Consider the following 20,836-nt stretch of genomic DNA (forward strand, 5'->3'; position numbering starts at 1 on the left):
ATGAACCAGTCACATAACAATAGTGAATAATGGAAGACAACTTAGCCCATGTAGTGCAATATAGTGTCCTTCAGATACAGCACAAACAAAAGAAGTCATCTAATGCTCTTGATAATTTCCCTGCACAGTGGAGTTTGGGAAAAACAAGGAAAAAAATTCACATATGATGAAAAGGAGTGGAGGGGTTGCAGCCTTTGTTGGAAGTAGATGTCTCCCTCTCATTCTCTCTCTCTCTCTCTTCCTCTCTCTCTCTCTCTCTCATACACACATACACAGACAGACACATACACACAGACACACACACAAAATGATAAATCAAAGTATTTCAAAGTAAGACCACATTCGTTCTTTTCTTTTCCCTTCCTTTCCATTAGCTTATGCTGAGCCTGTGGACATTTCTAACACCCACATATCTTTTTTTTACAGACACTAATGTCAAGCCAGATCTTGCTATCACTTGTTATCAACATAGCAGGATTGAGTTTTTTAGCCTAAATATAACACTTATTATCCCTGTTGAATTTCATAATATTGGTGTCAGAGAACTGTGGCAGACTAATAGGTTTTATCTTTTAAAACTTTAATTCAGCCATTCAACATATTAGCCATCCTTCCCAATTTTATTTAATCCACCAATTTGCCTTTTATGTCTTTCATAAAATCATTAATAAAAATGTTTTCTAGGACAGGGCCAAGGGCAGAGTGTGGTATGCTACTAGAAAGCTTCTTCCTCATTATCAACCAAGTAATTAATATTGTTTCAGAATAGTGATTCAACCAGCTATAAATCCCCCTGTCCTACCAGACATACTATCACCCAGTCCATATTTCTTCATTTTTCCTACAAGGATGACATTATTATTGAAGACACACTTGATGGCTTGGGCTTTTGATGAAGTTATCTGTCAATGACCCAAACCAAGGGTCATTGTGAATTATCAGAATGAGTAGGTAGAACTTGGCCCTTCTCTTTGCTGCTGTAATACTATCTGAAAACTCCTAGCCTCCAATAAACATTCTGTTTCTTCCCATATGCTTAGATAACTATCATCCCTCTTCTTTCCCACTATATATCTCTAACCTCATTACAAGGACATTTAGGGACTAAATTGGAAGGACAATAAGCAAATGGAAAATGGAAAAGATCTGTCAAGATTTCTCTAACAAACCCTTTTTTTCAATCAGTGACAGTGGAATACCATATTTGGATTCTCACACCATTTCATAAGAAAAGGAAAATGGAACTAAAGAAAGCAGTTAGTCTAGAGTCTAGACTCTGAATATCCCTCTGTTTCTTCATCTGTAAAATGAGCTGGAAAAGGAAATGGCAATCCATTCCAGTATCTTTGCCAAGAAAACCCCAAATGGGGTCAAGAAGAGTCAGACGTGACTGAAAATGATTAAACAACAACAAAAACAAGAAGTATAAAGAAAGGAGGCTAGTGCTAAAAGCAACACAATAGCATTGAAGGATCTATTATCAAAATATCTGAAAAAAGATGACAAAATTGTTGGGGGTGGGGAGGAATCTCAGACCTTATCATTGCCAAGAAGATGACAGAAGATTTCAGAAAAACCTGGAAAGACTTACAGGAACTGATGCTGAGTGAAGTGAGCAAAACCAGGAGAACATTATACACAGTAACAGTCACATTGTGTGATGATCAACTTTGATAGACTGAGTTCTTCTCAATAATGCAATGATCTAAGACAATTCCAAAAGATTCATGAAGGAAAATGGTATCCACATCCAGAAAAAGAACTATGGAGTCCGAATGCAGATCAAAGCATACTATTTTCTCTCTCTTTTTCTTTCTCCTGGTTTTTCCCTTTTGTTCTGATTCTTCTTTCACAATACGACTAATGTAGAAATGTTTTAATATGGTTGTATATTTACATAAAAAGGTGACTGAGAAAATATTAGTAACTATGAGCCATCAATGCCTATTTTTCTATCTCTACACACACAAAAAATTGAGACTGACCTAAACACATTTCAAAGACATCCTTGATGAAGGTACAAGAAGGGAACAGGCAGGCTGATATTCTTATAGCAGACCACATTTCCACAGTCTATAATTGGCTGAAAAGAGCAGTGAAAAGATCCCATACTACTTATTGTTTGTTGATTATAAAAAGTATTTGAATCAAAAGAGCAAAACACTGTCCTACAGGCTCTCCCCCAACAAGGTGTCTCCCACGTATATCTCAAAATTATACAAGACTCCATGAAACATGTAACATCAGAGAAAATTTTGTTTAGCAACCCTCCGATTCCTCACAACAAGCAAGTCATAAAACAGAAATGTACATTCGCCTAGAGTGTTTGCCTTTGTTGCGGAAGGTGACCAGCACAGAGTCTAATGGAAGAGATCTTCCTTATATATGGCGACATTATCCAGATACTCTTGTTTTCAGATGACATCATATTGATTGCATAAAGTCCCTGAATACTACAGTCAGAGCATAAATCAGATCCATAACTTCTCAAAGGAGTTCAGACTCCTTATAGTGGAAAAGCCAAATGAATGAAGAGGGCACATAGTCTAGGCCATGATTTACAGCTGCATGGAGAACCCATAGAGCTAGTCAATCAGTATATATCTTGGACAGACACTGCACATAGACAATAACTTGGGCCTAGGACTGAACTGGAGGACAGCAAGCTGGATTGTCTCTAGGAAACTCTGTAGTGCTTCTAATAACTCCAGATTTCTTCCTGAAGAAAAAAAGAGGGGGCATCTTTTTTGCAGGGGGGAAGGCAGGGCAATTGGGGTTAACTGACTTGCCCAAGGTCACATAGCTAGTAAGTGTGTCAAGTGTCTGAGGCTGGATTTGAATTCAGGTCCTCCTGACTCCAGGGCTGGTGCTCTGGGGGTACCTTTCTTAAAAAAAAACATTATTCTTCTGGTAATGCTTTATATCTGAGTCATGGAATACTACAGTCATCAAAGAATTAAAATTGAGAGGCATTCAAAGGAAATATGGGGGGCATCAGTAGGCTTTAACACATTATCCATGAAGAACTGTGCAGGAGAAGTGGGGTAATGGATGTCTTGAGAAATATATGATCAGAAAAGAAGATGGGCAGGCCAAGTAGTGATAAAGAGAGAAAGAAAACAGTTGGACCACCTATGTGCTCCACTGGTATCTGTGCAGAGTCAAAAGATTGAGAGGAAGGTCTCCAAAATGTTGAGTGGGTCTCCTATGGAGTATGTACAGAAGAACATGAAAAAGAGTTGCCTAATTGCTCTCTACATTATGGAGGTGAGTACCTATATTGAGCAATTCAATGACCCACTGAAATAATGAAGCAGCCTAATCTCAATACATGTGTATAAAGGGTCAAGACTGCATGCAGCATGAAAAAATGTGTTAAAAAATTCACATGGTGATACCCTAAACACTTGACACCTTATAGGAATCACTTTATTTTTTACTGTACTTCCATACATGTACTAAAAGGATAGCTATGCTTTATTCCTATAGGGCACCATTAAGATAACAGAAGTATGGTTTCAAATATGGCACCTAACTATGGATCATGTACCACCCAAACATGTTGTCAGGTCCTTATTAAAGGAGAGATTAGCACCCACTGAAGACTTTACTGGAAAGAGAATGGACATGAGAAGCTGTATGTGAGTGGTAAGATGGATATATACATAGATAGGGTGGTATCCTTTGGGGATGTCATGCTGCCCAGATAGCCTGTTGAGGTCTCTACTAGAGTTTTTTTGTTTTATAGCAATGTTTTGTAATAATAACAACCCTAAATCAAATAATTTTTGTGTATGATACCTTGCTTTGTTCCACAAATTGGGAAGAGGCATAGGGTTCTTGGCAGCTAGGCCTGGAGTCAGAAGATTCATCTTCCTGAGTTTAAATCCAGCCTCAGATTCTTACTATCTGAGTGATCCTAGACAAATCACATAACTCTTTTTGCCTCAGTTTCCTCATCTATAAAATGAACTGGAGAAGGAAATGGCAAACCACTCCAGTATCTTTTTGCCAAGAAAATCCCAAACGGGGTCATGAAGAGTTGGACACAACTGAGAAACGACTGAACAAGAACAATATAAGATTCTTGGAAGGAGAAAAGGTCTGCAATGGAGGAGAAAGGATAGAAAGGTGTGGAGAGAGGGAAAGAATGAGGGAGAGGCAGGGGGAGACATGGGAGAGAAAGAATCTGAACCCTCTAAATCCAAAAATAATAACAAAAAGAGGCAGGAATGAAGAGTCCTAGAATCTACTAATGCTTGGCAAAGATAGAAGCTATGGTAGAGAACAGTAGCCAAGACTATACTGAAAAAAAGGCCAGAATTAGGTATGGGTTGTTATATAGAGTTTCCTATTCCAAATCAGGCTATAGAGACCAGTTGTTTATCTATCTAGACAGATAGATATACAGATATATGTATATATCTATAGGTATGTGTGTATATACATGCACATAATCACACACATGCATACTAGAGTTGAAGCTTAGTTATTTTTTGCATGTTTCCCTGGTGCTCTCTTTCTACTTTGGTAACATGAATACTTAAAACTCTAGCTTTTCATACTTAATACTTTGACTAGTCCTTCTTTGAGGGAAGGGTGTGGGATAGAGCAACTCCACAAGAATTGCAGAAGAGCTGGTAGTTGGCTAAAGGTCAATTTTAATCCTGGCCATTTGGGGCCAATAAAAGTAAGTTTTGTCTCATCTCTGAACAACGGTCAACAGAAAAAAGAAATGCCACACCCTTTGCCCTTTTGGGAAACAGGTCCCAGTGGCTCTGGATGAAAATCCTGCAACTGTGTCTTACCCTTCCTGAAGTCATCTGGACCCTATTTGTAAGAAATTGTATTTTCTTGATAGCTACATTCCAATGTTTATTGTAGTATAGAACTTTCTTCCTCAACTCTCTCTCTCTCTCTCTTTCTCTCTCTCTCTCTCTCTGTCTCTCCATGCTACAACCTCTCCACCAGTACAAGGATCACCCTGTCACAGACAAAAAAAAGTGTAATGTATTGGGTCTCATTTTAAACATTTGCATTGTAAAAGTAAAGTTTAGCTATTAATTTTTTTTAAAAAACTACATCTAGCGAAGTTTTAGGTTCTATAGAATTTTTCGTGAGTAAAAATAATGTCCTTTATGATCGAGTATTTAGTAAATGTTTCCCTTAAAAAAATAAAATTCCCTGGGTGCTCATGGCACATACATATTTCTACCAGTGACTAGCTAGCAATAGGGCACTACAGGTAAAAACTAAAAGAAGGATTCATCAGATAAACTCTTAGGAGGGAGTGGGTGAAAACTCAGACACACACACACACACACACACACACACACACACACACACACACACCCCAATACGGTAAGTAAAAGGGAAAAAATGAGTAGTGCTGCTGTTGGCTTGCAATATGCTGGGTTTGAGTATGGGGGCTGAAGAAGTCATTCTAGTTCCCTACTATGCCTTATACAAAAATTAGGAAAACTACAAGAGCTTTAAATAGATTGTGAGATATCATAATTCCTTTAAAATTTAGTTTGTATTTCTCAAATTACTCACTCCCAAGGAAAATATGGGGGTGGGATTGGGTGATATTTCTGGTCTTTTCTCCTGCCTCCATCAGCATAATAATGGTGAATCATCCGTATTTCCAACTCAGTAAAGTCTGAATATTCCTGGTATGAATGGATTGGTCAAAACGCACCTTAACAATCACTACCTCAAGGAAGGGGAAAAGGCTAGGATAAAGATTCTCCTTTAGCTAAGTGGCACCACAGTTTGACTTTTGGACAGCTGTGAAACAATTTCACATGATGAGGTATGTAACTACAGAGTACAGAGCCCATCCCACACATGTAGACCTTTTCCACTCCTGACTCACTGCTACTTTTTCCCAACTCTTACTGACTTTTCTTTTTGCTTCTTGCACATTGCAAAGCTAGATCTATTTTGGTAGCCTGGCCTCATACCCAGTTTGGAGTCACTGCTGAGCTCCTCAAAACAGCCCAGTCACCAACACCTTCCTCTAAAACAGGAACTTGGAAATATTACTGTAACATTCCACTGACCAGAGTAAAGAATTGTCGTTAGTTATGGGGAGCACACACAAATCTAATAAGGAGTAGAACAACAAAGGAGACAGAAAATGTAATTAGGAATTTATTCATTTAAAGCAAATTGTTATTAAAGCAAATTTATTATTAAGAATTACTAAAGCATAATTTGGTGTAATTCTTGCCTATTGTGATTTAGTATTTCTACTAAATGTAGAAATTTCCTGTGGAGGAGCTTTGTTCACATTTCTTTTTGTTGCTTTTCTGGGGGGGGGGGCATGTGGTCTGGGAAGTTCATGAGTCAATCTTTTTTAGACCAAGTGATAAAACCATCCCAAAGGAAATCAGGACAATATGGCAGCAGCAGCCAGCCAAAGCACAGGAACTCACTGTCATGAAATGTAATAGAGTATGTCTGTCTCTTACCCCTTTGCCAACCAGACATCCTTGCTCCCTCTTGTAAGAATCAGTCACCAGGTTGTTTCCCTGTCACAAATAATCATCCACTACTGTGTCAGACTCTGCCACAAGCAAATTCAAGTGACATTCTGACTGTTGTCAGCCCTAGGGAACAGTGGAGCCAGATAGATTTTTAGCAAGAGAAATTCCAAAAGCTACCCCAAAATGCCTATAAGGCAAGGGTGTGTGTACTGTATGTGTGTGTGGGTGGGGGGGACACACAATTCCTCAAAGAGGAGTCCAGTGCTAGGATATCTAATGGGGAATTCTCCTGATCTCCAATCCCCTGAGGAAATTGGCTGGATTACTTGCAACCTCTGCTAGAGGGCATGTGATATAGGCCATACTGCCTGACTTTTTTTTTTTTAACTATCAATTTGTCAGAAATCAGTTGTCTACCATTTCGGTTACAAGGGCACTAATATCATCTAATTACTCTCTAATTATCTGGTAATTTAATAGCATACACAACTTCACAGTAACAGGGAATGACACAAGGTACAAAGTAAAAGTAATTAGAAAATCATTGCTTTAGAAGGCAGATGTGTATTTATCCCCCAAAATGATACAGGCACCTGAATCCACCTAGACTGGGGGTGGGCAAGGGGTTTGTTTGATAAATTCGCTTAGTCAAAACTTGAAAATTAAAAAAAAACCTTCTAAGAACCTCACAAGTCTTTGGACAATTAATTGAAGCCATGAAAACTAGATAACACACCTATAAATCAACTCTTTAATTAGCTTTGGGAAATACATTAATAATCTGTATTTTAATTCTTCTATTTCTTACTCTATATCTCCTCCCACCCCCAACTTTCAAATCATAGCAAAATAAAAGTAAAAAACGCCTTTAGAAATTGATTCTCTACTTGCTGGGACAAAAAAGGGACACTAATTACTTTTCCTTAGTGTCTTCTTTAGTGTTGAAAACACATTCAATTCAGAAATGGTAGGCCTAACCAAAAAGGACCACAAATTAAAAATCCATCCTTCCCATGCAGTAACTTTCTTCTAATTAAATCTGGCATGAAGCCCTATTTCACTGGTTTCACAAGAATAGGGAAGAGGCTTTTAAAAACCAATTTAAATTTGGGTCTGAAATCCGAAGCATCCAATCAAAACTAGAACACACTAGTAATCCTTTATTGAGAATACAGAAATGATTAAATGTTCATGAGCACACTTTTAGGGAAACTTCTGTTTTGTTGAATGCGAAATCAGGAGGAAAAAACAATAATCCTAAAGCCTGAGATAAACAGATATTGTATTTTTTAAAATGAGGGGTTTATGGAAGAAGAGGAAAAAAATAAGATGAAGAATTTACATAAAGGTCAGATGAAGGAAGAACATTTAAATCCAGCACTTATTTAGCCTGGGGATGGTGGCGAACAGAACAGCCCACTTTTCTCATTCTGAGGCTTTCTGGGAGTTGGCATGGGGAGTGGGTGTTCAGACACACACCTGAGTGGAAGTATGCCAGCTATGCCAGAAAATGCATTGCATCTCTTGTTCTAATGTAGCCCCTATGCTGGTTTCATGCTGTAGGCCTGCCTTATCACATGGCCCTATTTCCGTAATTAAATCCCTCTAGCTGGGGTCCAAGGAAGAACCACCTCTTACAAATTCTGCACTTTGTCCAAAAATGTTGTCTCGAGATTTCTGCACTCCTTCTTCTTAGGGTCTTGCTGAAGACAACTGTATTAGTCAAAGGGGCCATTTAAAATAAGGCAAGTGAGGTTGGTGGGACTCCCGATTCATGGAAGAGATTCAGCTCACGGTCATCTTGACCTTAAAGAGATTTGTCTGTTTCAATAATGTTACATGTGTATTTATGCATGTATATATAGATAATATATTTAAACTTGTGATTTTTTTTTTTTTTGCAAATGACAATAGTGGTGACCAAGCTTAAATTCTAAAAGGCATTCCTATGGTACTTGGCAAGTGCAATATGTTTCTTCTCAAAGTGAACTGTTCTTTCCTGTGTTGGGTACAGTCACAAAGTTGTTTAATACGTGCCCAAGATACAGAGCAGGGGGAGGGGGTAAGGAAAGAGGAAAAGAAATAGAGGAGAACATCACCCATTATGCTAGATCTTAAGCAACACGTAGATACAATTAAAAATAAGGAGAGAAAAAAATACAGTGGTTACATTCCACTTCCAGTTAAATCGGTGTGTTCTCCCTCTTCCCCTTCCCATGAGGCAAAGACACCAAAGTCATCGGTAATACCTCATTTATTAATTAGACTATGAAAACCATTTTCAACTGCTGCTCATTCCATCACTTTTATCTCAATGGCAACAATTTAATTTTTCTTTTTCTTCTTTTTCCCCTGTTAGACATTTCCTAAATTGCCAGGTTAAGAACTGCCTAGACAAATCAGAAAAAACCAAACGGTCTTCCATTCAGATCTAAATGGTTTTAAGAACGAACACGACATTTTTGCTGGTTTCAGCCTCATCGGGTGACATGCCCTGATGTCAAAAGATGTCACAGTCTTCCCTAAATTTCCTCCCCTTTTTCTAATGTAATGTGACAACACGCCCCACAACTAGCAGCACTTAGTATTAGTGGGGGCCCCACATCTGTCAAGCCTCCTCTATTTGGAGCCCGAGCTCAATGATTAGCTTCAAGTGGGCATCATAAGGAGACTTACACCCTATTGAACAGATACAACTGATAGTATAAATGGCTAGCAACCTAAAAAACCCAGGGCTGGTGCACAAAGGACTGGCAGAGCACTCACAATGCAGCTGGGTGGGGTTGGATGGGACACTCTTCTTTAGTGGAAGCCCCAGATAACCAGCTACTCCTCCTGACCGAGTCTCTATTTCTATCCCTATGAAGGCCTCGAAGCGTCACTTTCCAAGCAGGGGGGTGGGCGTCACCAGGTCCCCGGTTGGACATCCAGAGCCGCAGATTCTCTTCTTCCAATTCTGATCCCCTCTCCCTTGACGCGGGTCCCTTACCCGGGCCTCGAGGCGCGAGAACGATGGGTCAATGGGACGGCGAGGCGTCCTCCAAGCCCAACAACTCCTTTATGAGTCTTTCCCCAAACTGCGCCCGACTGTACCTCTTCACGTGGTAGGCCTCGGACATTTTGTACAGGATGTAGGCGTTATTGATCGCAATGCTGACGGCGAACCAGAATACCTGTTGCCAGGTCTTGTTTGGTTTATGAGAGATGAAATACCTGGAAAGGCAGATTGAGCCAAAGATCAACGGGTTTCGTCACATAATCGGGAAAGGGGTGTTCAACGAGAGTCCAAGTGTCTCCAGGATTGGAACCTTGTCTTATAATAATGAGCATTTGCATAGTGGGAAATAGTCTACAAAACGATTTACAAGCATTATATCCTTTGATCCTTCTTAAATATATTTCCTATGAGAATATAAGCTTTTTGAACAAAGTCAAAAGTGCGCAGCAGAGAACAAGAAAAAACTTACAAGGAAGCAAAGAAAAGATGGACAGCTCTCAACACAGTGCATAGTATCTATTATACAGGCTTTCTTGAAATGGAAATTTATTGCTATATATTTTGAATCTTCTCATACATTCTGTGGTGCACATGACATTTTTTTTCTTATTTTATATTTAAGTTTCAATATTTAAGTTTATAATATGTTTCTTTTTCTTATTGTGTATTTAAATTTTAGTAATAAAAAATAAAAATCAGGAAAAAAAGAATAAAAGCTTTTTGAGGGCAAGGACTATTTCATTTTTGTTTCTGGACCCCCAGTCTTGAGTAAAGTACCTGGCACACAGTAGGCACTTAATAAATAGTTATTGATTGTATTCTCTCAAACGCCGTGTATAATTCTTGTGTAATTCTGGGTAAATAACAGGTGTTCAACAAATACTCATTGAATGAATCATTAAACAAGAAAATAAATTTCCCTAACTAAGCTGTGATTTCCAATTTATGACCTTACATCCTCATGAATATATATTCTCATTTATGGTTAAAGTCAGATTATCTCTACCCAAGTGTGTCTGGGAAATTCCCGTATCCTCATGCTTCTAGGCAAACCTAAGGGCATCAGGATATTTGCTGGTCCCAGCTTACCCTGAAAAAATACAGAAAATTCAAGTTTCCCCAATCCTAGATAGTTGAGTAAATGGTCAATTTCTCTCTGTCGCAGTCCAGCCTTGAGCAGAGCTTAGAAGCATACCCATAATAATTCACTATCATGTGAATTCAAGAGATAATATTTATTTAGCTCCTTTAATAAGGGCAGACAGGTGGCTCAGTGGATAGAGTTCTGGACCTGGAGTCAGGAACACCTGAGTTCAAATCCAGCCTTAGAGACTTACTGTGTGACCCTGGGCAAGCCAGTTAACCCTATTTGCCTCAGTTTCCTCATCTGTAAAATGTGTTGGAGAAGGAAATGGCAAACCACTCCAGTATCTTTGCCAAGAAAACCCCAAATGGGGTCATAAGAGTTGGACACGATTGAAATGACTAAATAAAACAAAACAACAAAGAAGCTCCTTTAATATCAAAGTATTGTGCTGAGTGCTAGGGATAGCATATGTGTGTGTGTGTGTGTGTGTGTGTGTGCATGCGTGCGTGCGTGGGAGGAGGGGACTGTGCTAGAGAAATGACCTCTACTAACTTACATTTTGGTTTGAAGGACATAATATGTGAACTGACAATGAACAGCACTGAGGAAGTTAATTGCAAAGATGAATAGCCTAGAGCAGTGGTTCTCTAAGTGTGTTCCAAAGACCTCCTGAGGCTTCCTAAAACCATTTTCAAGGGGTCCACAAGGTTAAAACTATTTTCATAATAAATACTAACCCATTTAATTTTTAAAAACAGGAATTGTCAATAGATATAGCCCCACATAAACAAAAGCTCTTTGAGAGGCACTCTATAATTTTTAAGAGCATAAAGGAGTTCTGAGACTAAAAAATTTGAGGACTACTGGTCTAGACAATGAATACTATATGTAGTCAAATGAAACAGGGGATAGGATGTGAGCTAAAGAAGTCAGGAAGACTTCATGGAGAAGGTGGGGTACTTACTGGGTCTTGACAGATGGGTAGGATTTAACTAGGTAGAAAGAAAAGGCAATGGAGTTGAGTGTTATAGACCTTTGCCCAGCTTGGGGGTGCAAGGCTGGGGGGTGTGTACAAGTAAAGAACAGTATTACAAATGCTTAGAACTGAGTATCAGCATGATGTGAATAAGGTAGAATGAAGACATATACGTGATTGGTATGTGTCTTTTACTTGGCAGTAGAGAGAGACAAGATCGGGCAGATAGGCAGATAAGAAGTCATGAATGACAAATTAAAAAGTTTGGAGGCAAAAGTGTAATATTAATTAAGTTGGGACTTTTTTAATGCTTTAGAATGCTAAATTGATTAAGTGTCTTACTAGGTGCAAAGCCCCAGGCCCAAACCCCTATTAACTAGATGCTAAGCTGATGTGGGTATCAAGCCCTCAGGGCCCTACGGGGAGTTGCTAAGACCAGAGCCAATAGTAGGCGCCTAAGTTCTGGTTGCTCAGATGATGTTTGATGACATCTGAAAACTATAAAAAGGGATAACAGAGCTATTTGCTTGAGGCTCTTACTCCTGGAGAAGTGTTGGTGTGGGACTCTGGGCAACTGCTCTAAGAGCCTCCCAGCTTGTCAATCCAGATGTTGATGGTTTCTTGGTAACTATGAATTGTATTTGGTCTCTTTGTAATGTATGTTTGTAATTTGCTTGTATTTGCTCTGAGGTTTAGGGTGATGGCTTTTTCCCCTGAACTAAGTGAATGATATTTGTATGTTGGATTGAAATAAGATTGTTAACCCTTAATGTTGCTTTCCTTAGTAAAGCAAATCAAAAGAACCTGTGCTGGCAGCGTTCTTGTTGTTGGGCTTGTGTTGGTCTTTCACCCCCATGGCAGCTGCTAGCTGAATTGTTGCAACAAACAGGGACATGCTTCTCTGAGTTTCTGCTTTCCCATTTTATAAATAAAGGGGCATAATGACTATCATAGGAATCACACATTTAAATCTGGAAGAGATTTGATAGGTCATCTGGTCTAAACCCCCAAATTTTACAGATGAGGAAATAATCTCCCAGAGGTTAAATGACTTTTCTAACTCAAGTCACACAGGTAGCAAGTGGCAGAGTTTCCATCAATCTACTGAATAAGTGGTGGTGAGAAAATGAGTTAGCACCCCCTTATCACGGTGGTTAAGAATTCCCTTTTTTGCTTACTTGCTGTATTTGTCGTCATATTTGCAGATATAGCTAAGGTGAGCAGCAAAAGCTTCCACAGCCAAAGGGCAGGGGATCTCTCCACTTTTCCTCTTGATGATCACTCCTGCATAGGAAAGAGAATAATACCTTTTCTTAATTTTTCCTTACTTCAAAGTGGGGGAGGAGGAATGTTTTCTACAGAAGAGCCTAACTCTGGTCAACTTAGCATAAACAGGCCTTAAAAACAACAGCTCTAAGAAAGGAAAATAAAAAAAATTAAAAGAAAAGCCCATAACTAAAGAATTCTGTGGAGATGAGAAAAATGACATCAGAGTCCAGAGGCAAGACGAAAGGACCAGCGATGGCCCAGGATGCAGTGGGTGACCTTGGCCTTTCTAAATTAAGGTCTTTCCCAGGTCTCAGTTTGTCTGGGGCAATACCCACTCAATGACTAAGGACTGGGTAATGGAGAGGCAACAAAGGTGGTACCTGCTTAGAGGTGGAAATACAGTGCTAACATCACTTGAAAAAGTGAGCCAGAATTACTGATGTATTCCTCCATTTGCCTCCTCCTCCAACCTTACATGCCTCAACTTCATTGACCAAACGTTTATCAAGCATTTACTATGAGCAAGGCACTGAGGAAGGCTCAGGGAATACAAATACAACAGTACCTGTCTTCAAAGCACATACACCCCACTATGAGGGTAGGGATGGGATGGACAGAGGAGGAGAGATGCACAACATATACACAGCGAAGTATAACACAAGGTAAGTTAAGGAGGTAGAGGACACTAACAACTGGGAGTGGGGTACTGGGGTTTACTAATAACTGGGAATTAGAAAGAAAGTTTCATGAAGATTCTGAGTTGAGCCTTGAAGATGAGGATTCTGAAAAGTAGAGATGAAAAGAAGACTGCATTCAGGGTAGGAGAGAATTCTTGTGAGTATACAGTTCACAGCAGATACAATGTCAAGTTTGGGGAACATTTTAGTAGTCCAGTGTGGCTAGAATCTAGAATGCAGGAAGGCTAGTAATGTGGAATGAGGCTGGGAAGGTAGGCTGAAACCAGATCATGAGGGGCCTTGAATCCCAGGCTGAAGAATTTGTATTTTATCCTAGAGTCATTTCCAATCTATGGACCTGTGATGCACCAGGAATGGGGGTCAGGAGTAATTACAAGAAGTCTGAGAATCTATATTGCAAAAAAACCAAACAAACCCCAAAACACAATGCTTTCTTTAGTTCATATAAATGTTTTATGTATATACTTATTACCCTTTTTCAAATGTATGTAGATGATGTTAGGATAAATAAAATAAAAATTCATCTAAAAGCATCTTGCCATGATGTATTTTCTCAATAGAAATAAATTGCCAATGGTAACTTTATTATATATTTAAAAGGAATAGCAAGTTATCCATAATAGATTTGTAGTTTCATGTGCAATCATCTTTTTTATTATACTATGTTATAGAAATGCTTGTTTGGTTCCTTAAATCTAAAATTAAACAAATAAATGGGAAAAAGAAAAAAAGTGTACGTACATTGATGATTGTTAAACATAATAAAAATAAAAACTGTTCTAAAAAAGAAATAAATTGCTAGTATCATGTAATGGCCCGTGAAATTTTGGACATTAGAAAGGGATTCTCTCACTTGAAAAGGTTGGATATTATTGTCTTAGAAATTGGGAGCCACTGAAGCTTATTTGACAGGGAGTGATATGGTCAGATCTATGCCTTAGGGAGATTACTGTGACAAAAATGGGTTAGAGTGGAGATAGATTAGAGAAGGGGTTCTTAACCTGGAGACTGTAAAATATTTCCATAACTGTATTTAAATAATTTGGTTTCTTCTGCAATCCTATATATTTTATTTTGTGCATTTAAAAACATTAAACATTAAAAACATTAAAAAATATATAAAAACATTTATATATATAAATTATATAATAATATTATAAATACTATATTTAAATATATTATGTTGAAATGCAAATATTATAAATTATATAAATAATATATTACAATATAATAATAAATAATAATATAATACAAAAATATTATTCTGAGGAAGAGATCCAAAGGCTTTATCTGACTCCCAAGGGGAATCTAAGAATCCCCAGATTAGAGTCAGAGACACTGATTAAGAGGTACAAGTGAGAGATGATGAGGGCCTGAAATTAGGTAGAGGCTGTGTGAGTAGAGAAGGGGATGGATTCAAGAGATGTAGGTATAATCGATAAATCTTAGCAACTTATTAGATATGAGTGGAAGGCTCCCCAAGCTTGGAGTGAGGAAGACCTGAGTTCAAGCCTGCCCTCTGGCATTAGCTATGTGACCCTGGTCACAATTATTGTTGTGTAAAATAAGCTGGAGAAGGAAATGGCAAACCACATCAATATCTTTGCCAAGAAAGCACGAAATGAGGTCACAGAGAGCTGGATATGACTAAAACAACTCAATGATCACAACAACAAAAAGGTAAGAGAGGGAGGCCAGTCGAGGATAATTAAGATTACCTGAAAGATTGTGAAGATGACAATGCCCTGCACAGAAAGAAGGAATGTTGGAAGAGGCGAGAATCAGCGAAAGTGGGGGGTAAGGAGATGTTGAATTCAACTTTGCACATGTTGATTCTGAGGGGCTGATAGGACATCCAGGTAGAGATGTCCAGAAAGCAGTTGGCAATGAGTATTGGAGTTCTGGGATCTGAGACTAATAAATAGAGATACTTGGAAGTCAGCTGTGTGGACCTGATAAGTGAATCTGTGAGAGCTGACGAGATTGCTAAGGGAGTGTAAGAGAGAGGAGGGCCTAGGATGGAATCTCGGGGGATATCTACCCTCAGCTGGTGGTAAGTGATGATAAGCCAGCAAAGGACATCCCTTCATAGGAAGATTTTGGATATTCCCACATAATCAGATAAGATAGAATAAACTTCCTTGTACTTTTCCCTCCTCAACCCCAACCAAACCCCTTTCCCCACAACAAACCATCACAACACAAATGAACACAAATACATTCCATTCCATGGATATGGATATCTCGTCATTGAGAGATTAATGATAATAGCTCAAATTTATATGCTATTTTAAGCTTTTATTAAACCATGTTTTTCACAATTTTGTGAGGAAGGTAGTTCAAGGGTTTAGGTTCTGTGTGTATGTGTGTGTGTGTGTCTGTCTCTGTCTCTCATTTATGCCTGTGATTTCATTAATGTAAGCAACTCTCAGTGAGGCAACTTTCTCCATTAATGATGATCAGGAACTTTTTGCAACTTATAATGTTAGAGCAGAGGTTTTTAACCTGGGCTTTGCAGACCTCCAAGAGGCCCATAGATCGCAGAGGGTCCATCAACTTGGATGAGAAAAAGAATCCTTATTTTTGCTAACCTTTGCTCTCCTTGGAGACCAATGTATAAATCCTAGGTATTTTATTTTATGCATTTAAAAGATGTTATTCTGACAATGGATCCACAGGCTTCAGGAGACTGCCAAGAGGGTCTGTGACATAAAAGAGGTTAAGAACTTCTGTTTCTTGTGCAAGGATTATTATTGCAATTTTACAGATGGGGAAACAGGCTGAGAGAGGTTGTGCTATGCCAAAAGTTAGTAAGCATCACAGGCCAAAGCTTAAACCCAGGTACTTGAACTCTGAAATTAGTGGTGTTTCCACTATACCACTCACACACAAAAAATGACAGAATCTTACAAATAGGATGTAAAAACAACCAACCAAACGAACAAAAAGAGATTCATCGACTTCGATCACTTCGCTGTTTTAGTTCCAAAAAGTTTTTTTAATGGTATATTTTCCCTATGGGCAGCTAGGTGAGGTAGTGGGTAGAGTGCTGGGCCTGAAGCAGGAAGATCTGAGTTAAAATCCAGCCTCAGACATTCACTAGCTGTGTGACCCTGGGCAAATCACTTAACCCTGTTGGCCTCAGTTCCCTCATCTGTAAAATGATCTGGAGAAGGAAATGGCAAACCACATCAGTATGTTTGCCAAGAAAATCCTAAATGGGGTGATGAAGTGTCAGACACAATTGAACAACTACAAATACTTCCACTATATCAAAGAAGCCCTTATCAGCTCCAGAGATCATGCTATCAAACTGTATAAGGAGGCATTAAACTAAACAATCTTTTATGCCAAAATACGATTTAGGATATATATATATATATATATATATATATATATATATATATATATATATATATATATATATATATATCTCCACCAATTGATCTTTAATTTTTTGAACTAACTGACCTAAATTTTGATCTAATTAATTGCCCTAAATTTTTTTACTTCAATTTGACCTTTATTTTTTTATATTTTATTTAAAGTTTTGAGTTCCAAATTCTATCCCTCCCTCCCTTTCCTCTCCAATCAGATATAGGTTATACATGTGAAATTATGGAAAACATTATATTATTTATTTGTACAGGAAGACTCAAAAGAAAAAAAAGAAAGTGAAAAGTAGCATGCTTCAGTATATATTCAGTCAATATCAGCTCTTTCTCTGAAGGCAGATAATATACTTTATCGTTAGTCCTTTGTGATTGTCATGGACCATTGTATTGCTGAGAATAACAAAGTCATTCCCAGTTCTTCATCAAAAAATATTGTGTTACTGTGTACAACTTCTCCTGGTGCTGTCCAATTCACTACTTATCATTTCTTACAGGAGAATAATTATCCCTTACAACCATATAACACACATTGTTTAGCCATTCCCCAATTGATGGGCATCTCCTCAGTTTCCAATTCTTTGCCACCACAACAAGAGCTGCTATGAATATTTTTGTACAAACATGACCTTTCATTTTTGATTGGACATGCACTTTAGACTATTTTAGGGTTATATTTCATTATCAAGGAGATTCTATTTTTTTTAAATCACATAGTAAGAAGCCAGAAAACTGAAGTATTTTCATTTGTCTTCAAAGCTGTCTGTTCAAGGTCTTTTATAGCATCTCATTACCAGACTTTACACACATACTGACCTCTATCACACTGACCTGCTCCCTGTTCTCCACACTCAGCATCCTACCTCTCATCTCTGCATTTTTCCAGGCCATCTCCCAGGCCTGTAATGCTTTCCCCCTTACCTCTGACTCTTGAGAATCTTTAGCTTCCTTTAAAGTATAAGACTCCTGCCAGTTCCTATGTCAAATCCCTCTCAGTTGCTGCTGCTCTCTCTTCCTCAAAATACTTTATATTTGCTTATCTCTTAGCATGTTGCATCCCTCCAGTTGGCTGCGAGCTCCTAGAGGGCAGAGATTTTAAAATTCTGGTCTTTGCATCTTTCTAAAATCTGGGTCAATGTATACTTGTTGAGTTTATTGATCTCGTCACAATGAAAATTGTTGTTGTTCGGTCATGTCTGACTTTTCATGACCCCATTTGGGGTTTTGGCCTCAAAGATACTGAAGTGGTTTGCCATTTACTTCTCCAGCTCATTTTACAGATGAGAAAACTGAGGCAAACAAGGTTAAGTGACTTGTGAGGGTCCCACAGCTGGTAAGTGTCTGAGGCCAGATTTGAACTCAGATCATCCTGATTCCTGCTCTATGCACTGAACCACCTTTAGCTGCCCTCAATTGTAAATGGTCAGAATAAGAATGAGATTGCAGGCCCAAAAAAGAGTTTAGGTATAAATTTTCCTTTTTCAAGTGTCCTCTACCTCCTGGAGGGGACTGACTTGTAACTGAGACTTGGCTGAACCTCCTAGGGGTAATGAAATGGAAGCTAATTAAGCTTGGCACCTGTTTTATAGAGGCCAACTCCACCAAAATTATGTTCTGTACCCTTTAATGACCCATCAGGCCAGGCTCTGCATCCCTACAACCCCTTGGGGTGTGAAGTCTGGTGTGTCTCCTACTCAAATGTCCTTTAGAGCTGTTGTTGTTCATCCTTTGTTTTCTCAAAGGACCAATGACATCACACAGTGATGTCTTGACTCACGTGTGAATTAGATTTAAGTGAAGCAGAGTTGCACAAAGTTGTCAGCCTCATTCTCTCTTCCAGAGTCACTGAAGTGCAGAGACAAGACAAAAGTCAGGACGACTGTTGATGGTCCAGGATGGTGGATGACCTCGGCATCTTTGATGTCTGCAAGCTTTAAACACTCCACAGCACCTGCTTCAGCTGCCTTCATGGCCTTTGGGACAATATATTCTCATCCACCCATTCTGCTGGGTGAAGTCTTCACAAGCTTGGGGCAGACACCTCCTAACTCACTGATGGGTTTGTGGCCCATCAGTTACCCTCAACCTCATTTAGCCTGTCCGCCAAGAAGGTTTTAATGGGGTGTGACCAAGGTCACTTGGGTCCGTACTCTGGGACAACCAATGCAGGCATAAGGAAGATATAATAAAGTATTGAAGATACTTCTGAGCTGATTAGCAGAGCCTGGGGGGACTCACAATATCAAAAGGGGCCTGGAATAGTACGTCAGTCAGATGGAAAAGAAATCCCAAAGAGAGAGAGGATTTTTCTCCATCTTCTAGGAAGGCTTCTGTAATAATGAGCAGGTAGAAAAGGTCCCTGAATGCCAGATCTGGTGACATAGAGTTTCTGGGTACATAAATACATTCTTAGTAGGAGCTAGGTGGCAGAGTGGATAGTGTGCCAGGCCTGAAGTCAGGAAGACTTATCTTCCTGAGTTCAAATCTGGCCTCAGACACTTACTAGCCATGTGACCCTGGGCACTTAACTCTGTTTGCCTCAGTTTCCTTATCTGCAAAATGAGCTGGAGAAGGAAACGGCAAACCACTCCAGTATCTCTGCCAAGAAAACCCCAAATGGGGTCATGAAGAATCTGACATGACTGGAAAATGACTGAACAACATTAGGAAATGTATCATTCCCTTTACAGTCTGAAGAGAGAACCTGGAGTCAGGAGACAGAATCTTGTTCGAGGAACAGCAAGGAAGCCAGTGTCACTGGATAGCATGTAAGGTGATAGAAGTGTAAGAAGAGTGGAAAGGGCTGAGGGTGGCAGGTTATTAAGGATAGAGGATTTTACATTTGATCTTGGATGGGACAAGGACACACTGGAATTTTCTGACATGTGTGTGTATGTGTGTGTGTATGAATGACCTCTATTATATCTCAGGACCCCATCTGTTTCCCATCTCCCTGATCTGGTTACTTGGCCTAAATCTTTACCACTGGATGCCATACACTTCTGAACAGCTCTCTGGCAGTTTTATAGAGAAATGCTTTGCATTTTCATTAGCCTCGTAAATCTGTGAAGCTTAAATGTACCGAGGCTTTGATGGGGGAATACTGGCCTCAAAATTCGAACTAGAAACAAAGCAAAAAATATTTTGCTCTTTAGAGGGGTGTCATGACATTCAGCAGAAAAAAAAATCTTTCAGAAAGCCTATGGATGCTCAATGACACTATGGGGGTTTCCTTTCCCTCTACCACCCGGAAGCATTTCTGAAATGGTAGCCTGGCTCTTTAAATGTTCATAGCCGGTTGCCTTATTTTCCTGTCTTTAGCTTTGAAATTTATTGAAATTTGAATTTTTTTTCATTGTTTGTGTGTGTAACAGGGTTGTGGGTGTGGATGTGTGCTTCAAATTTACCTAGCCAATTCCATTTAGCTTGGACTAATAGATGACATTTATATAGTGCTTACTATGCGCCAGACACCGTGCTAAGCGCTTTACAAATATCATCTCATTTGATCCTCACAATACCCATGGGGGGTAGGCATTGTTATTATGTCCACTTTACAGAAGTGAAGTGTCTGCCCAGGGTCACACAGCTACTATGTATGTGAAGATGGTTTTGAACTCAGATCTTCCTGACTCCAGGATGGGCATTTAATCCATTGTGCTACCCAGCTACTCCCTGGAAATAAACTTCTATTTTTTTTTTGGAGGGGGGAAGTCAGGGCAATTAGGGTTAAGTGACTTGCTCAAGGTCTGAGGCTGGATTTGAACTCAGGTCCTCCTGACTCCAGGGCCGGTGGCTCTACTCACTGCGCCACCTAGCTGCCCCTAAACTTTCAGTTCCTCTGGGGCAAGCTCACCCAGAAGCAGTGTGGGCATTACTCAGAGGTCAGAGACACGAGGGGCAGGATAGCTTGAGATTTTAAAGT

General features: G+C 39.2%; 1 protein-coding gene across 1 annotated transcript in view; it reads right to left on the reverse strand.

The window, feature by feature from the left end:
- Nucleotides 1-8,730: 8,730 nt before the first annotated feature.
- PGBD5 (piggyBac transposable element derived 5) overlaps nucleotides 8,731-20,836 on the reverse strand; it is a 172,575-nt gene continuing 160,469 nt past the window's right edge. The window contains exons 6-7 of the mRNA XM_036756657.1: nucleotides 12,731-12,836; nucleotides 8,731-9,704 (exon numbers count right to left, since the gene is read on the reverse strand). Coding sequence (XP_036612552.1) covers nucleotides 9,509-9,704; nucleotides 12,731-12,836 — 302 coding nt within the window. The 3' untranslated portion in view covers nucleotides 8,731-9,508. The remainder of the gene's footprint in view (nucleotides 9,705-12,730; nucleotides 12,837-20,836) is intronic.

This window comes from Trichosurus vulpecula, chromosome 4, assembly GCF_011100635.1.
Source record: "Trichosurus vulpecula isolate mTriVul1 chromosome 4, mTriVul1.pri, whole genome shotgun sequence".
In the NCBI taxonomy this organism is placed as follows: Eukaryota; Metazoa; Chordata; class Mammalia; order Diprotodontia; family Phalangeridae; genus Trichosurus; species Trichosurus vulpecula.